This window comes from Pezoporus flaviventris, unplaced genomic scaffold (assembly GCF_033815535.1).
Source record: "Pezoporus flaviventris isolate CSIRO_AGI_PZ_B2104156 unplaced genomic scaffold, CSIRO_AGI_Pfla_v1 ptg000006l, whole genome shotgun sequence".
NCBI lineage: Eukaryota > Metazoa > Chordata > Aves > Psittaciformes > Psittacidae > Pezoporus > Pezoporus flaviventris.
This window is the reverse complement of record NW_026892554.1, coordinates 934,106-951,980: the sequence shown is the minus strand read 5'-3', so window position 1 is coordinate 951,980 and position 17,875 is coordinate 934,106. Positions and strand designations below refer to the sequence as shown.

At 59.4% G+C, this 17,875-nt stretch overlaps 1 protein-coding gene across 1 annotated transcript in view; it reads left to right on the top strand.

Annotated features, from left to right (window-relative positions):
- Window positions 1–17,875, top strand: part of ADAMTS7 (ADAM metallopeptidase with thrombospondin type 1 motif 7) — a 38,650-nt gene that overhangs the window by 13,556 nt on the left and 7,219 nt on the right. The window contains exons 11-23 of the mRNA XM_061446497.1: window positions 497–642; window positions 2,981–3,150; window positions 3,378–3,511; window positions 4,265–4,385; window positions 4,880–5,124; window positions 7,600–7,741; window positions 9,197–9,323; window positions 10,141–10,354; window positions 12,921–14,717; window positions 15,278–15,430; window positions 15,830–16,003; window positions 16,623–16,769; window positions 16,908–17,067. Coding sequence (XP_061302481.1) covers window positions 497–642; window positions 2,981–3,150; window positions 3,378–3,511; window positions 4,265–4,385; window positions 4,880–5,124; window positions 7,600–7,741; window positions 9,197–9,323; window positions 10,141–10,354; window positions 12,921–14,717; window positions 15,278–15,430; window positions 15,830–16,003; window positions 16,623–16,769; window positions 16,908–17,067 — 3,730 coding nt within the window. The remainder of the gene's footprint in view (window positions 1–496; window positions 643–2,980; window positions 3,151–3,377; window positions 3,512–4,264; window positions 4,386–4,879; window positions 5,125–7,599; window positions 7,742–9,196; window positions 9,324–10,140; window positions 10,355–12,920; window positions 14,718–15,277; window positions 15,431–15,829; window positions 16,004–16,622; window positions 16,770–16,907; window positions 17,068–17,875) is intronic.

Sequence of the window (17,875 nt, the reverse complement as noted above, 5' to 3'; positions counted from 1 at the left end):
GTACCACGGCCCCCCTGGAACAGAGCTGTCACACGTTGCTCCTCTGGAACAGGCATTTCCTGCCCAAGGTAGCATAAAACTACAGGGTTACAAAACCAGCTGTAGATGTCTGCCATGGTCAGGTTCGGTGTCCCCTCCGCTGGCCCCAGAGCACCAGGAATGGCCACGGGCTCAGACATTGCTCCCTGTGACACCTCCACTTTGCCTGTGGCTGTGCCTTGCTGGTTCTCCCCTCTGGCTGAGGGGTCCCAGGACAGTTTTGGCTGTGTTCCCTCAGACAAGTCCCCAAAACAGCCCAACTTCTCCGAATTCCCCATGGCTTAGGGGTGTGCGAGGCTCTGGCACATCCCGGCTGACCCCAGGTACCTCTGTGCGAAAGAAGCACGGATGCTCCTGCAGCAACATGGGTGCTGGGCTTCCCTGCTCCCCGCGGCCGGGCTCTCTGACTCACTGTCAGTTATTACATCCTTAAACCTTGCTTTCTGTCCCTTGGCAGTGGTGCTTCAATGGCGAGTGCGTGCCCGTGGGCTTCCGTCCCGACGCCATCAACGGCGGCTGGAGCTCCTGGAGCTCCTGGGCTGCCTGCTCCCGCAGCTGCGGCGCGGGCGTGCAGAGCGCGGAGAGGCAGTGCAGCAGCCCCACGTAAGTGAGCCTGTGCCCCTCCATGGGACCCTGCTGAGGAGAGGAACCCAACGTGTCCTTATCGCCCCATGAAGCACGGCAAAGCCCTCTGCTCCGCTCTGGGAGAGCCCCCTGCACTCCTGTGTCCAGCACCAGAGGGACGTGGAGCTGTTGGAGCGAGTCCAGAGGAGGCCATGGAGATGCTGCGAGGGCTGGAGCAGTTCTGCTCTGGAGCCAGGCTGAGAGAGCTGGGCTGGGGCAGCCTGGAGAGGAGAAGGCTCCTGAAGGGGAGACCTGAGAGCAGCTCCAGTGCCTAAAGGGGCTGCAGGAAACCTGGAGAGGGGCTTGGGACAAGGGATGTAGGGACAGGCCAAGGGGAATGGCTTGAACCTGCCCGAGGGGAGACTGAGCTGAGCTCTTAGGCAGAAGCTCTTCCCTGGGAGGGTGCTGAGGCGCTGGCACAGAGTGCCCGGAGAAGCTGTGGCTGCCCCATCCCTGGCAGTGCTCAAGGGCAGGTTGGACACAGGGGCTTGGAGCAAGCTGCTCCAGTGGAAGGTGTCCCTGCCTGTGGCAGGGGTTGGAGCTGGATGAGCTTTGAGGTCCCTTCCAACCCAAACCAGGCTGGGATTCTGTGCTCATGCAGTTATTGGTCTGAATGATGTGCTTTTGAAGTGCTATGGGCATCCCAGGGTTATCCCACCACTGGGCAATGGAAGCTTCTGGGAGGGCAGTTTGCTCTGTCTCCTTCCACTTACAAGCCTCTCCCGCAGGCAGGGAGCAGTTGCAATGACTCAAACAAAGCAAAGACTCCCTGCTTCCCGTTACAAAACACATCTAGTGTCCTTTAGCGACAGGAAAGAAAACCAGTCGTTCTTTGAGCCTGACTCAGAGCCCTTTTGACAAATCCCGCTGCTGTTTATCACCCCGTTGCATTCCAGGAGGGATCTTTGGTCTGTGCCCGGCTGGAGGCTGCCTCCACCCAGCCTGCTGCCTCCACAGCCAGCACTGGCTCCCCCCTGGAAGCATCCAGGCAGTGATGAAGGAGCAGCCTGTTCCCTTCCAGGATTTTTAGGGTCCCCCATATGCTCCTCAGATGCCCCCTTGGTCACCAAATCACTGTTGCATTGGATTCAGCCAAAGCCCTGGCTGTCAGAGTGCTTTTCTCCCAGGGGATGGGAGAGAAAAGGACTTTTGAGCATCGTCCCAGGGGCAGTGGCTTTTCAATGGCTGGAGGAGCTCTGAAAGCTACGGGAGCAGGCTCTCTTGAGAGCCCAGATGTGCTTTCTCTTCCTTGGGCGCGTTGTTTTCAGCACATGCAGTCGGGCTGTCTCAAGAAGCGCTGTCATCTCGGTCCCAGGTCAAGGGCTGGGTTAGTGTTTGACATGAGTTGAGTGGCAGAAGTGCTGTTGTAGTTGATGGAGTGTTTCAAACACAGCTGCGGGCAGGAGAGCAAACACTGGAAGCAGCAGAACTTCCCGGGGCAGTTGTTTGCTTTGGCCGCTGCTGCTGAATCCTCAGCTTTGCCTTTTGGATGGAGTGAACAAACGTGTGTGCTGGGCAGGCTCCTCCCGCAGGCCTTCCCTGGGGCAGGGCATGGAAACACAGCCCTAAAGTAATGAGTAACTTCATTCTCTTCAGCAAAGTGTGCCCAGACCCTGCTGATCAGGGGCCAGGTAATGTTCATCTGGTCGTGGGGATGTGGGCCATGGCGAGCGCTGTGACACGAGGAAAAGGCATCAGGAGGCAGTGGCAGTACTTTGGGAGCCTGTTGGCATCTGAGAAAAACCTGTTGTTACTTTTGACTGGGAGAAGAAGGACGTGGGCCATGGCTCCATGGGTTTCAGAAGCTTGCTCTGTGGTTTGGGGATCCTCCCAGAGCGGATGTCGGGTTCGCAGGCAGGTTCCTTACACCAACACTGCAGCAGGGCGATGGGTGGGTTATAACTGGGAGAGCTCCCTGTTGACTCCAGGTGGGTTCAGGCTTGATCAAACCTTAGCGGCAGGTACAAACCCACCCTCCCTTAGCTGTGAATAAAAAGGGAGTTTCCCCTTGTGGTCGGTCTTTATTTGGTAGGACAGGGGAAACAGGTTTATCCTGCCCGAGGGGAGACTGAGCTGAGCTCTTAGGCAGAAGCTCTTCCCTGTGAGGGTGCTGAGGCGCTGGCACAGGGTGCCCAGAGAAGCTGTGGCTGCCCCATCCCTGGCAGTGTTCAAGGGCAGGTTGGACACAGGGGCTTGGAGCAAGCTGCTCCAGTGGAAGGGGTCCCTGCCCGTGGCAGGGGCCGGAGCTGGAGGAGCTTTAAGGTCCCTTCAACCCAAACCCTTTGTGACTCTGATTTTCCCTCTCCCCTGTGGACAGGCCCAAGTACGGGGGCAGGTACTGCCTGGGGGAGCGGAAGCGGTTCCGGATCTGCAACGTCCGGCTGTGTCCCCCCGACAAGCCCTCCTTCCGCCAGCTCCAGTGCAGCCAGTTCAACCCCATGCTCTACAAAGGGAAGTTCTACAAGTGGACACCAGTGCCCAACAACAGTGAGTGAGGGCAAAGCCCTCTGCCAGGCTCCTGCCTGCAGCCCCAATGAGAAACCCAAGGCAGAGTCTTGCCGAGGGCTTGACTTTGCCGTGCGTGTCCAGGGTTGGCCTGGCAGCGTGTTTACACCCTATAGTACGGATGTCTGGGCTTGCAGGTTTGGGTTCTCTTTGTGGTGCTGGCCCCCAGCTGCTGGGGTTCAGTTTGTTTGTGCCTGTTGCGTTGCCAGTGAACCCCTGCGAGCTGCACTGCCGCCCCGAGCACGAGTACTTCGCAGAGAAGCTGCGGGACGCCGTCATTGACGGGACACCCTGCTACGAGATGAACGCCAGCCGCGACCTCTGCATCAATGGCATCTGCAAGGTGGGTGCCGCACTGGGCAGGGAGCCCAAGGACCCCCCGGGCTCAGGAAATGCAGGTGGATGCTGTTATCCATCCACTGGGTGAGCACCATCCTCGCCCTCGCACACAACAACGGGCTGAGCTGACTCGTTTTGTCATTCACCACTTCCAAAGTCTCCTTATTTCCATGAGATCCATGGTAAAGACTTATTTAATCTCTGTTAATAATAATAATGTAATTTCCCTTGAGGAAATTGAGCACAACCAAGGCCAGGTTGGACAGGGCTTGGAGAAAGTGCTCTAGTGGAAGGTGTCCCTGCCCCATGGCAGGGGGTTGGAACTGGATGAGCTTTAAGGGCCTTCCAACCCAAACTATTCCGTGATTCTGTGATTCCATCATTTGGCATGACGTGTAGGGAGTTTTAGCAGAATATAGGAAAGGGTTTTGGGAAGTGTTTTGAAACAGAACTAGCAGGACCAAGGACCAAGGGGCTTTCCCACCTTGACTGAGCTGACAGGCTCTGCTGCCCAGGAGCTTGGGTAGGAAAAGGTAAAAACATGATCCTTATGACCCTCACTGTGTATGAGCAGGGCAGCAGGAGCCTGAGGATATGCTGGAGAAACCCGTATTGCAGTCGATGTGGCTGCATCGCTGTGTTCCTTATTCCCCAGCACTGAGGACCAAGGCTGGTCCTCCTCTCCCTCTCTGGTGGCTGTCGGTGGGAGCGGGTCGGGGTGCACGGGGAGCGGGTGCTGACGGCGCTGCCTTTGCAGAACGTGGGCTGTGACTACGAGATCGACTCCAACGCGGTGGAGGACCGGTGCGGGGTGTGCCACGGGGACGGCTCCACGTGCCACACGGTCCAGAAGACCTTCGAGGACAGCGAGGGGCTGGGTAAGGGCGCTCGGCTCCATCCCCGACGCGCTGTGTTGCACACCGAGCCAGGCTCGCTGCTGCTGTTTGCAGCCTGGTTTTTAATCCCAGCTTCTCAATCGGGATGGGGTAAGACCCAAGCAGCAGCATGGGGAGGTGTGACGCTGGCGTTCCGCTTCTTGCTCCTTGGAAGAAAAACATCTCCTTATGGCTCTTTTGTGTCTAGAGGCCTGAAACCAAATCTGTGCATGCTGGAGCTGGTTTGGAGAGGTTTAAGGGGTTTTGTGTGCTGACGAGGACACATTCAGGGTGTGGTAAATGCCTTTGCAGTGCCCGTGTGGGAAATGCCTCACTGTGCATTGGGCTGTCCCAGCAGGGAACCAGCCGGGCTCAGTGCCTGCTGGTGCCTTACAGAGATGTCAGCATTGGCGTGATGCTGACACCCAGGGGATGCTAGGACCCACCTAAAGGCACGGATCATCTCTGCCGCGTCTTTGACTCGGTTCCATTCCCAGGTTATGTTGACATTGGGATCATCCCCGTGGGAGCCCGCGAGATCCGCATTGAAGAAGTCGCAGAAGCCGGGAATTTTTTGGCACTGCGGAGCGAGGACCCGGAGAAGTATTTCCTGAATGGAGGCTGGACCATCCAGTGGAACGGGGACTACAGGGTGGCAGGAACCACCTTCACCTATAAGAGGACAGGAAACTGGGAGAACCTCACCTCGCCAGGGCCCACTGTGGAGCCTGTGTGGATCCAGGTACACTCTGGGCGGTGCTGGTGGTTGGGATGCACAGTGGGAAGGGGACAGAACCAATGGATCTCCTGCCTTCCCATGAGCTGCTGGTGTCCATCACGGCACTCCCCTGCCACTGAGGGTGTATTCCTTTGGGAGCCAGCGCTGGGAGCAGCCAAGCACCCCGCTGCCTCCCCAGGGAGCGTTTCCAGCCCACGCCTTGCCCCCTTTGCAGCATTCCTCAAAATATTTACACCGGAGAGAGAGCATGAGGAGAAAGAGCCCATTTCCTGAGGCCTTTCCCTTATCTTATCAAGAGCGGGGAAGAGCCCGTGGTGCTTCTGGCAGGCCTGGAGGTGGTGAGAGCTGGGAGCTGTTGTGGTGACAGAGGGCGGCTCAGCGGCTCCGTCAGCAATGCTGTGCTCCCACCAGCACCGTGGCAAGGAGCTCAGCCCATGGGGTGATGCTCCATGGCCCACACACGGGTGCTGCAGGTCAGCTCTGATTCCTCACGAAAGCCCTTGAGGCGGAAGGCAGAAATCCCAAAGGATCATTTAAAGTCCTCTGAAATCCAGAAATGTCAAGTTTTACTCTTTCTGCACATTTGCTTCCTGCAGCTGGGAGGCTGCCCATGGCTTCCGAAGGCAAAATTGCTTCCCCAAGCTTGGGCAGCTGCCCAGGGGCTGGTCCTGCTTCAAGCCTCTTCCCTTCTTGAATTCCCACCTGGTGTATCCTGCAAATGCTTTTCCTATGAGTCCAACTTGCTAATCCCCTCCTGCGCTGCAGCAGCCACAGCTCAGGGGCTTCTCTGGAGATGGCTTTATTTTGGGAGCTAATCCCTCTCTCTTTTCACCTTGTATCCATGGAAAAGAGTTGCCCGGGGAATCACTTTTCAGCCTGGGTTTAAATTTCAATGAGCTTTGCAGGGGTTATAACTGTCGGGGGGGGGGGGGCAGCACAGTGCAGGGACTTTGCTGTCCCTGGGAATGGCCACTGCAATGGTCAGGGGTGAGGGTTCTGCCTGTCAATGGCTGTCAGGAGCCAACATAGAATCCCAGCCTGCTTTGGGTTGAAGGGACCCTAAAGCTCCTCCAGCTCCAACCCCTGCCATGGGCAGGGACCCCTTCCACTGGAGCAGCTTGCTCCAAGCCCCTGTGTCCAACCTGGCCTTGAGCACTGCCAGGGATGGGGCAGCCACAGCTTCTCTGGGCACCCTGTGCCAGCGCCTCAGCACCCTCACAGGGAAGAGCTTCTGCCTAAGAGCTCAGCTCAGTCTCCCCTCTGGCAGGTTAAAGCCATTCCCTGTTGTCATCAGCATCAGCCCTTTCCCGCAAGCTCACCCTGGAGCTTGGCCACGTTGAGCAGCCAAAGTCTTTGCCTCTCGCTTGTCTTTCAGCAGAGGCTCAGGGTGAAATGTGAGCAGGATGCTGGGCTCGTCTGCCGCCAAGTGCTGCTGGTGCTGGGCGTGCTGCTGGTGCTGGGCGTGCTGCTGGTGCTGGGCGTGCTGCTGGTGCTGGGCATGCTGCCGTGCTCAGCACCCCCAAAGCACTCTCTGGGATTCGTGAGCTAATTAAAACCTTCTGACAAAAACGAGTCAATATCCATGGAGAGGTTTTGGAAAGACGCCCTCACTCCTGCCACAGCTCCAACAACAACAAAGCTTTGGCAATAATGGGAGAACTCAGGCTAAGAAAACCACGGATAAACCCCCAGCCTTTGGGAGCGGGTGCGGGAGGTGCTTGGGCAGGATCTGTCAGCTGCAGGAGCCGCTTGGTGAGTGTTGAGAGCAGCAGGAGCCTGCTTCAAGTTGGGGCCATCAGGGAAATCCCTTCGGACGTGTGTCGCCTCCAGCCATCACTGGAGTTTGCTCCCTGGGACACATGGAGGCGAGGAGATCGGAGTCCTCCTCCTCTGGGCTAGACTGGTGCTGCTATCCCAAAGGACGCATAACAGTGACAGATGTCCATCCATCTGGGGCAGCCCCCATCAGCTCAGCACGTGGGGCTGGGAGCAATCAGAGCCTCCCTCCAGCTCTACTACCCCTTGCTGGAGAAGTCAGGAAGGGTTATGGAGAGGCAGATGTTCAGCATCCTCCTGGCCACCAGGAGGGTCATTCCTGCCCCATGGCCTCAGCCTGCAGGCGAAACCTCCTGCCGCAGCTGCCTGCAGGGTAAGGGATGGAGAAGAGGATGTCTGGCCATCCTGGGCCCTTCACCCTGCTCAGCCTTGAGAAGGTCCTTGGCTGGGGCTGCCTGCATCAGTAGCATTGTTTACAGGGGAATCCTTCCAGGCCCTTCATCAGGGGAGACACAAAACCAAGCTCCTGGTGGTCCTCAGTGTCCTCATTGTTTGTAATCATTACCTGACATTGCCCCAAGCCCAGCGCCCTGAGCAGGGGCAGCTCCTCCGCTGCTTCAGCCGTTCGCTGACCCCATTGATGCAATGGTCCTGGGGTGCAGGTCCTGGGGCCACCTCCTGACCGCTGTCCTCCCCCCCCAGCTGCTCTTCCAGGAGACCAACCCGGGCGTGCGGTACCAGTACACGATCCAGCGCCCCGCCGACAGCGACAACGCCGTCGAGCAGCCCGAGTTCCTCTGGCGCTTTGGCTCGTGGACCACGTGCACCGCCACGTGCGGCACCGGTGAGTCCGGCTCCCAGCCACGAGGAGGCCTTAGGAATTCCTCCTCCTTCAGGAGGTCTTGGATGGGGGGATAAAACAGCAACTTCTGCTGCGGTCACTGCACTGCAGCGCCGGGACCCCAGGCTGCAGCAGCACTTGCCTCGGTGTCCTGTTACTGTGCCGGGTATTCCTTGGTGTCAGGGTGATGCAGACAAAGGAGCTTTAGAGAAGTCCAGGGAGCTGGAAGGGCTCCTGCCTGGCTGGGTCTCTCCAGGGGGGAACGTTTACAGGGGTTTATGGGGAGAAACATGGGAGGGTGCCTGGTGCAGGCAGAGCACTGGGCTCCTGCACTGACCCACGGTGTCAGACACTTGCGTTCCCCCCATCCCACCGCACTGGGCATCCCGGGGTCCCCAGGGCAGCTTTTGGGGTAGCCAATGGAGAGGGATGGTCCTAGCACACTGCAAGAGGGGAGGCTCAGACCAGTGAGGGCTTCCTCAAGAGCTGCTGCCACTGAAAAAAGGGAATTCAAGCACACTCACACTTTCTAGGCAGCACAGAGCGCTGGGAGGTGTTTCCTGCCTGCTCCTGGGAGACAGGGGTGGATTCCTGCTTGGAGCAGGAGGGTTGCAGTGCAGCAGGAGCTGGTGGGGTGTTTTACGTGCATTTATGCTTGAATTTATTGCTGTGGGTTTGTATGGGCGCTGCAGTGTGAGGAGTGGAGGAGGATGGGAGCGGAGGGCACTTGAATTCATTTAAAACCAGCTTTCCTTTGCAAGGTTTGGCTTCCAGCACAGGAGGGAAACCCAGGTCAGGCGGTTGGGTGAGGATGTCCAGCTGCAGGCAAGCAGCTGGAGTTGACTGAGCCCCTCTCGCTGGGCTGGGTGATGGCGGGAGCTGAGACATGGGTTTGGGAGAGCTCAGACTGAGCTGCTTCTGCAGGGCCAGCCCCAGGGCTCCAGCCCCACTGGCCCTATGAGCTCTCAAGAGCTTGAGCCCAAGCACAACTCAGCAGCTTCAGCAGGGTTGCATCAATCTCAGCTGTTGGCAGTGGTTAAGAGCTGCAGCTCTCCAAGTCAGGGGTCAAGTACGTGTTGCAAGAGGGAGGATGGAAGCAGGCAGCATGTTGAGGGGGAAATGTCACCGTGTAAGCACTGCAGATGGGGACACGAGGCTTTGGCAGTGATTTATCCGTGAGCTGGGGCAGAAGCTGCCAAAAAGGACGGTGCTGCTGCCAGCTGGCTCCTCTTGGGACACAGCCCCAAAGCCTCAGTGTGTGTGTGTGTGGGGGGGGGTGTGTGTGTGTGTACGTGGGTGCCCTGTCACCCACTGGCAGGGGATGCTGGGTGCTCTCTCTGATGTCTCTCCGTGCCCGCAGGGGTGGGTGTGTGTGTGTGGGTGTGTGTACGTGGGTGCCCTGTCTCCCGCTGGCAGGGGATGCAGGGTGCCCGCTCTGATGTTCCTCTGTGCCCGCAGGGGTGCAGCGCCAGGTCGTGCACTGTGTGGAGAAGCTGTCGGGCATCGTGGAGGAGCGGCACTGCGACGCGCTCACCCGCCCCGACGACCAGCAGCGCCCGTGCAGCGAGGAGCCCTGCCCGGCCAGGTCTGCTGCCCCTCGCTCCTTCTTGGCCAGGTGTTGATGTCCCGGGGGTGACCAGAGCGGGGGGACCTCGGTAGCTGCCGCGCTGCATTGCAGCAGGGTGTGTGCAGTGATTTGCACCCCTGGGTTTGCACCTCTCCTCAATCTCATGCTTGAGAATGGATCCCGGACCCTGCAAATCCCTGTGCTTGCCCGACCACCACGGTGTGTTCCTTGCCCACATGGGAAGGCACCATCCAGGCGGGGCCTCTCCGTGTAGATAGACATCCCCGGACCAACACGGGGGCTGATCCATTAAGTCTGAAGAAAAGGAGGCTCAGACAGGACCTTATTGCTCTCTACAAGTGCCTGACAGGAGGTTGTAGTGAGGTGGGGTCGGTCCCTGCTCCCAAGGAACAAGGGATGGGACAAGAGGAAACGGCCTCAAGCTGCCCCAGGGCAGGTTTAGATGGAGCTGAGGAACAATTCCTGCCCCAGAGGGTGCTCAGGCATTGGAACAGGCTGCCCAGGGCAGGGCTGCAGTCACCGTCCCTGCAAGTGTTCGCACAGCGTGGGGACGAGGCCTCAGTGCCACGGGGCAGTGGTGGCCTCGGCAGGGCTGGGGAGCGGTTGGACTGGATGAGCTTGAAGGGCTTTTCCAACCTGGTTGATTCCATGATTCTGTGATCCCTGTCTCTCGGTCTCCGCTCCCTGCCCTTGGGCTGGAGCGCACGCTGCGTTGGGATCATAACTAACTCCCCCGTGTCCCAGCCGACCGCTGCAGGCTGCCAAAGCCCACGGGCACCTCCTGGCTCAGACCTTTCCCTTCCACGTGTCCCAGGTGGTGGGTCGGGGAGTGGCAGAAGTGCTCGGTCAGCTGCGGGCCCGCGGGGCTGATGAAGAGGACGGTGCTCTGCATCCAGAGCGTGGGGCTGGACGAGCAGAGGGCCCTGCGGCATGCCGACTGCCAGCACCTCGCCAAGCCGGACGCCACCGCGCCCTGTCCCCGGCACGTCCCCTGTCCCTCCCAGTGGGCCGTGGGGAACTGGTCCGAGGTGAGGAGGAGCATGGGGGGGGGGGGGGGGGGTCTTGGTGTCTTACAAAGCTGGTGGGAGCTGGGGACAAAGTGCCCCCCGACATCCTCATCCTCAGCCTGCTGGGAGCGGTGGGAGAGTTCATGGATGTGCTCCCGTGAGCTCATGCCTCAGCACCAGCTCACAGGGACGGGAATTCCATTGCACAGGGAGGTCTCAGAGTGAGGAAGGAGCACCGGGCTGCTTGCCTCTGCCCCATCGACTCCAAACCTCACTGCTCCCTCCGTCAGGGTGGTGGCCGCGCTCCGTGCTCCTGCTGCAAGGAGGGCAGAAACAAGAGGCTTCCATCCCTTCCTTGTATTTTCCAGCACCACAGCTCTTCCCCTTATTTGTAAGGCTTGTGCCAAACAATTTCTTGCCTGAGGCACGTTGTTCAGGACAAGCCAGGATCTGGGTGCACCGCGATGTGCGTGCATCCGCTGCAGGGGTGGTCACACAGGGACCCCTCAGTGATGCTGCCAGGGAATGATGGGGGCATCCCACGTTTTTCAGCACCTTGTTTATAAAAGAGAGGAGAAGGCCCAAAAGCCCCATGTATAAAACACCACAGCCCTGGGGCACCCCGGCTAGCCTCCATTTATTTCTATATTGCTGTGCATCAGCTTAGCCACAGGTTGAGGGCTTTAACCAGAAAATTACCACTGCTGATCTAAGCAGACGCTGCCAGTGTTCAGTGTGAAGGCAAATACCAGGGGAGAAATGTGAGCCTGGGAAGGGAGCTTGTTGCTAAGAAACAAAGGGAGTCAAAAAGTGAACAGAAACCTGAAGGTTAAATGGGAGCTGGTGAGAAATATTTTCCTAGGGCCCCCCAAAAGCCACAATTGCAGGGCTGAGGCAGCCTGGAGCCAGCAGAAGCCACCAGCTGTCCTCCGCGGTGCTGGCGCTGATGGACCTGTGAGCCCAGGCAATGTGCTGCAGATCCTGAGATGGCAGGCATTTTCTGCCCTGTTTTCACTTAAAGTGGGAGCCCTCCTCCTTCTCCAACCCCACCGCTACCGGGGTAAGGAGAGAAGACTCCATTCCTCTGCCTACTCTGGTAAGCAGAGAATTGTGAGGGGCCTGGGAGCTCCCCAGGAGCACGGTTCTCTGCCCAGTGATGATAAGGGGGTCGTTGCTCTCTCCCCACTTGCAGACCTGTGGGGCAGCCTGTGTCTGGCACCAGCAGCGCCTGGGCAGCCTGCGAAGCCTAAAGGGTTATTTGAGGTTTGGGTAGCTCAACCAAGTGCTGACACTGGCCCTCAGTGCCTTCAAAAGGACCCTCAAGCGATGTGTGCCCAGCTTCATGGCCCTGCCAAAGAGGGTACCAGTGCAGCCAGGATCATTATTTGTTGTCCATTAATACACAAAGGGAGCATCTGTCTCCTGGCAGGAGCACGTGCCTCATGCACCCTGCCGTGGTGCCTCTGGACAGCCGCTACCTGGAAGGAGATGTGCCACGGGTGGACACCCAGCGGGACAGACACAGGGAGTGGGGCAGGTCCCGGTGACTGAGCACAGATGAGAAGGGCTCAGAACCCAGCAGGATGCATCGCCTGAGGAGCACATCTCCTGGCCAGCCCAGCGCAGTCCACCCCAACCCCTTCCTTTCCATCTGCTGGTGGCTGTGCATCAGATCCTTGCCTCAGCCCGTCCATTTTCATCCAGACAGCAGGGATTTCAGCTCCGTTGGGTTTGTTTGCCTTGCTGACCATTTGTTCTCCTTGGCTGGCTTGTCCAAGGCGCTTTGATGTACGTGACTGATGCTCTGTGCCTCTGTCACCCAGACTGCAGGGGCCGGTGGCTTGTGCAGCCACGTGATGTTGGTAGCACTGGGATTTACTTACCAGCCGCAAACTTTGCTGTCGTCCCCTCCAGTTTGTGGGTTTTTTCTGTTCTGAGCAATCTCAAAGAGACTCTTATGCTGTAGGAGGGGCTGCCCTCAACAAAGCTCCTTATTGACCCTGGCTTTTTCCCTACTAGGGCTACACCCATGTTATTATTCCCTGCTTCACAAAGTTCTCTTCTAGAAGAGGAGATGCAATTCATGGTGATAGGGCACACAAAAGACCTATTAGATCATCTCACCCCGTGCCCTTCACCATGGCCATCTCCCGGGAAAATGATTTCTGGCTGGAGTGCAGGTCAGGGATCACCCTGAGCAAAGTACCCTGCAGTTCCAGCCCTGCCTGGATGGTCTCTAACGGGGAGACAGCCCTGCCTCTAGATGTGGGCAGTAATAACAGTGCTTACTGGTGTGACCGGTACCTCCTGCTCCTGACTCCTGGTGCAGGGGACTCCATGCCATCGGTGGGACTGGCACGGGAGATGTTTTGGGACCCAGGTGGGTGGTGGGAGTGTGGTAGAGGGACCTGGAGCCCCTTCTCGCTGAGCCCAAAGCACTGTGGCACGTGGGATGGTTGGGCACCTGCTTTGGTATCTCAGAGGTGAGCACTGGTGAGGGGCATGGGCTCCTTCCCGGCTCCTCCTGCTGCACCCTGCATTGGCTGTGCTCCCATCCCTGACACCGGTGTCTCTCCTTCTTTCCCAGTGCTCTGCCACGTGTGGCAATGGGACCCAGAGGCGCCCTGTTTACTGCAGCAACAGCACTGGAGCCGCCTGTGACCCTGCAGAAAGACCCAGCTCGGAAACTATTTGCTCCTTGCCACAGTGCCAGAAGAAATCGGACAGTGCCAGCACGGACTGGTCTGGCAGCGGGTCCTCCAGCAGGGAGATATTTAATGAAATCCATTATGTTCCCAGCAAGCACATTCCTAAATTTAACCCCTTAATTCCAAGCATTCCGGAGTCCAATGATGTCAATATCATCACCGAGGAGGACTTCTCAGCCAGAAAGGGAAACGTCTTTGTTGATGATTTTTACTACGATTATAACTTTATCAACTTCCATGAGGATCTCTCTTACTATCCCTTTACGGAGAAGGAGACCAAAGGTGGGGAGCCCAAGCCAGGGCTGAGCACCAATGATGTGGAGGGGCCCCATGAGATGCCCCCTGATGTCCTGCACACCCCTGTCCTAGGGGGAGCAGCAAGCGAGGACCAGCTGGTGACCAGCGAAGCAAACGCTTCTGCTCCCGTGCATGGTGAAGGAGAGACGGAGCCTGAGGGTTTTCATGTCAACGACCTCCTGAGCGTGGGCCCTGAGGATGCGGAAACTGCTGTTCCCAGATACACCATCCCCAGCTTTGGGGGGGAGGAGGAGGATGTGACACTCGTGCCCCACGCTGAGGAGCACTCACCCACCCAGAGCACCACGAGTCACAGCCATGACCACCCGCCCGTGGATGGACCCTGGCGAGCTGTGCCGACAAGGACCAGCGCTGGGCAGGATGCTCCAGCCCAGGGCCTCGCTCCCCAGGCTCCTTCCCCAGCTGATCCCTCCCCACCACTGCCCACTGGCAGGGGCAGAGCTGGCACAGCCTCGTCTGACAGCCATGGAGAGCCGGGGAGCCGTGGTGAGGGGCACGTGAGCACCGAGGGGATGGGTACCACCGGCAGTGAGGAGCACCACGTGGCCGGTTCTGCACGGAGGGCCCATGGAGGCTCAAGGAAAATGGATCTTGTCATCACTGGTGATGCTGATGGTGCTGCCCCCAAGACCACAGGGCAGGAAGGGTGGGAAGAAATGCCAGAGGGGACAGTGGGCACACACACAGTGCCAGCAGCTGATGAGCAATCCCATGGGACAGAGCGGGCGGCTCTTTCCTTCCCCACTCCTCAGGGACCACGGTGGGAGATGGAGATGGGAAGGGGTGCTGGCAGCACCCATCTCCCTGCAAGTTCCTATCCCATGGGTGCTGATGGCAGCTCTGTGGGGCAGCCAGAGCTCCCCACCTCCCTGACCTTGCCCCCCTTGGTGGCCACTACAGCCCCTCTAGCAGCAGTGTCCTTGTCCCCTGCCATGCCCGGAGCAGCCACCCAGCTCACCTCCAGTGGCCTCACCCAGCAAGATGCCCAAGCACCAGCCGTGCCCACAGCTCCAGCTCACAGCCCTCCTGTGCACCCAGTGGGAGCATCAGCCTCCGAGTCCCCCCCAGCATGGTGGACCATGGGGGTGCCCCAGCACCCAGAGCTGGGATCGCTCCATGAAGAGCACAGCTCCCATGGGGCCCCACTCAGCAGCACCACATCAGGGGAGCTCTCACTGTGGGCAACCTCAGGGACATTTGCTTTCCATGATGGGGAGCACGAGTTATCCCAGCCCAGCCCTGTCCCCCTGCCACCCTGGGAGGATGAAAAGATGGAGAAGGAGGAGGCTTTGCTTCTACCATTGACCACCATGGGAGCCACTGTGATGCCCAGCTGGGAGGTTGGGAACTGGAGTGAGGTATGTGTTGTCCTGTTTGATGTGTTTGGGGTGGAGGTGAGAGACCTGTCCCTCTCCTGGCAGGTCTCTGGGGCATTGCTTTTGCATGCAGAAAATGCATGGCTCACGCAGGCACTTCTGGGTTTGCATAGAATCATAGAACCAGGGAATGGTTTGGGTTGAAGGGACCTCAAAGCCCACCCAGCTCCAGCCCCTGCCACGGGCAGGGATCCCTTCCACTGGAGCAGCTTGCTCCAAGCCCCTGTGTCCAACCTGGCCTTGAGCACTGCCAGGGATGGGGCAGCCACAGCTTCTCTGGGCACCCTGTGCCATGCCAGGTAGGGCTGGGCACAGTGTCTGGGAAAGCTCCTCTCTCCACATCATCCTGCAGCCCTGCTTCCGCACGCCCCGGTTTCCCTGGCGCCCTCCCGATGCCTGCGAGTCCCCAGGAACATTTCTGCTGGGCCACTGGTTTCCATCCTTGGCCAGAGCCAGGCACAGGGCGTGGGGGACACCAGGGAGCAGCCCCGCTGGGGCTGGCGGCAGAGGAGAGCATCAGGAGCCCATCCCCTGTGTTGCAGTGCTCGGTCACATGCGGCGTGGGTGCGATCTGGAGGACCGTGCGCTGCAGCGCCGGCAGTGACGCTGCCTGCGCCGCTGCCAACAAACCCGTCCCTGCTCGGAGGTGTTCCCTGAGACCCTGCTCCATGTGGCGTGTGGGGAACTGGAGCAAGGTAAGTGGGAATGCAGCCGGTGGGGTCCTGGAAAACCGTGGCTGCTCTGCACTACCGGGGGGCATTTGCAGTGGGGTTGGGTGAATCTGGTGAGCTCAGTAATGGGGAACAAACCTCTTTGCTCTGGGTGGCTGCTGTTTCTTGGAATCATCAGTTATCCAAAGTGTAAAGACTTTGTTGCTGTTACAGCTGGAAACCAGTTGTGTTCAAAGGGATGGTAACGACAGACTCAGAGCTGCATGTGCTTTCCTCCAGCTTGGTCTAGAGAAAGAGGTTGAGCATCACCCCAGTCCAGCCCAAGGCAGAGCGTGTCTCTGGGGTCAGCTCCCACCGCCAAAGGGATCCCCCTGCACCAGCCCTCGCTGCCCTTCCCTGCCCGACGCCCGTGCTGTTTTGCAGTGCTCCAGGAGCTGCGGCGGAGGCACGAAGGTTCGGGACGTGCACTGCATCGACACCAGGGACCAGCGGCTGCTTCGGCCCTTCCACTGCCAGGCTGTCCTGTACAAGCCGCCCGCGGAGCTGCCCTGCCAGAGCGCGCCGTGCCTGGACTGGTACACGTCCTCCTGGAGAGAGGTGGGGGCTGCTGGGCAGGGGGATGAGGCCGGGGGGGCAGTGCTCAACGCATGCTGGGTTCAAGCACTTCTTTCTCCTCTCTGCCCTGAAGCATGCTCAGCCAGTGCTCCGCATTTGCTTGCCCAGAACAAGCCATAGAACCATGGAACGGTTTGGGTTGGAAGGGGCCCTTAAAGCTCATCCAGTCCAACCCCCTGCGGTGAGCAGGGGCATCTTCAACTAGACCAGGTTGCCCAGAACCACATCCAGCCTGGCCTGGAATGCGCAGTGCCTGGGGCAGAGCTGCCTGCCGGGATGGGCCTCACTGGAGCCGCCCCAGTCGTTGCTGCAGGCATGCAGCAGGCTTAGCCTGTCCCTTGGCGTGCCTGCAGGGCTGCAGCCGCAGTTGCAGTGGGGCTGCTCGGTCCTCCTGCCTCCAGGAACCTCCCGAGCGCTTTCAAGCACGGAGAAGGAAATCACCCCCTAGCAGCAGGGGAGGCTGCGGAGCGAGCGCTCCGCGTGGGAAGCGGGGGCTGCGCACCCGCAGCGCGGGTTTGCGGGGCGTCTCCTGCAGACCCCGGTGCACGGAGCGCGCTGCCCTCCGGTTGCGCCTCCCCTCCCATGGCTCGTGTCCCGGCAGTGCTCGGAGCCGTGCGGCGGCGGGGAGCAGGAGCGGTTGGTGACGTGCCCGGAGCCGGGGCGCTGCGAGGAGCCGCTGCGACCCAACCCCACCCGGCCCTGCAACACGCAGCCCTGCACCACCTGGCTGGTGGGCTCCTGGGGAGAGGTGAGCGCAGCAACGGGGGGGAACCCGGCCCTCAAATCCCAGCCGGAGGCTGCCGCGGGGGCCGGTGGCACTGGGGGTGCCTCTGCACGGCGTGGGGACGGCTCCCCCGGGGCTGACGGGGCTGCCCTGCTCCCGCAGTGCACGGCTCCCTGCGGCGGGGGCATCCAGCGCCGCCAGGTCAAGTGCATCAACACCAAGACGGGGCTGGCCGAGGAGGACAGCAGCCTCTGCGACCACGAGCCCTGGCCCGAGAGCACCCAGAAGTGCAACCCGCAGGACTGCGAGAGCCCCGAGCCAGGTAAGCAGCACCCCATGGCCCTTCTGCCCGTCCTGGAAGCTGAACTTTTGTTTGTCTAGAGTGTGGTTACGCTCCCCGTGCAGCAGCAGCACCCGGGGTGGGGCAGTCTGGGTGCCACAGCCAAGCCTGGGGTCCAGGCACAGGGAAGGGCAATGGGCACATTGTGCTTGAGGTGCTGCCCGATGGGGAGCTGCAGCTGCCTGCAGCAAGGGGGTGAGGGAGGAAGGAAAAAGCAGTCAGCCCTCTGGAAGGCGATGTCTGTGGGAAGCTGGAGGGGATGCTTTGTACATGAATTGTGTCAGGCTGGCTCGGCTAATCGATAATTAAGTGGGAAGGTTATAACGGCCTATAAACGTCCGGAGTGTTGGGGTCTCAAGGGGCTGAGTGTGGTTTTTTACTGGCACGAGTGTGAGCTGGGATGTGCTTGTCAGGGGCAGCCATTCTCCAGCATCTTTGGGTCTGTCTGTGCAGCCCCTGCAGTGAGTTGGTGCCATGAGAGCCATGCAAAGCGCTCACAGCTTCATTTACCTGGCTGCAGCCGCAGTGCTTGGCCGTGCCACAGGCACTCACTTGGCTTCTCCTCTTGCTGTCACTCAGAGAGGTAGATCCCAGGGCACCAGGCAGTTCTATATAAGCCAGAAATCTGTGGGCTGCAGGGGGTTCACAGCACTTCAAAGGAACGCCGTGTAATGAGAGGGTTAGATGTCATTGGTACGAGGATGCACACCTCCATGCAGGTCCCCCTCTGCAGCCTGGGACATCCATCCTCATCCTTTCAGCTATTTTTGTCCTGTATCCAGCTGCGTTT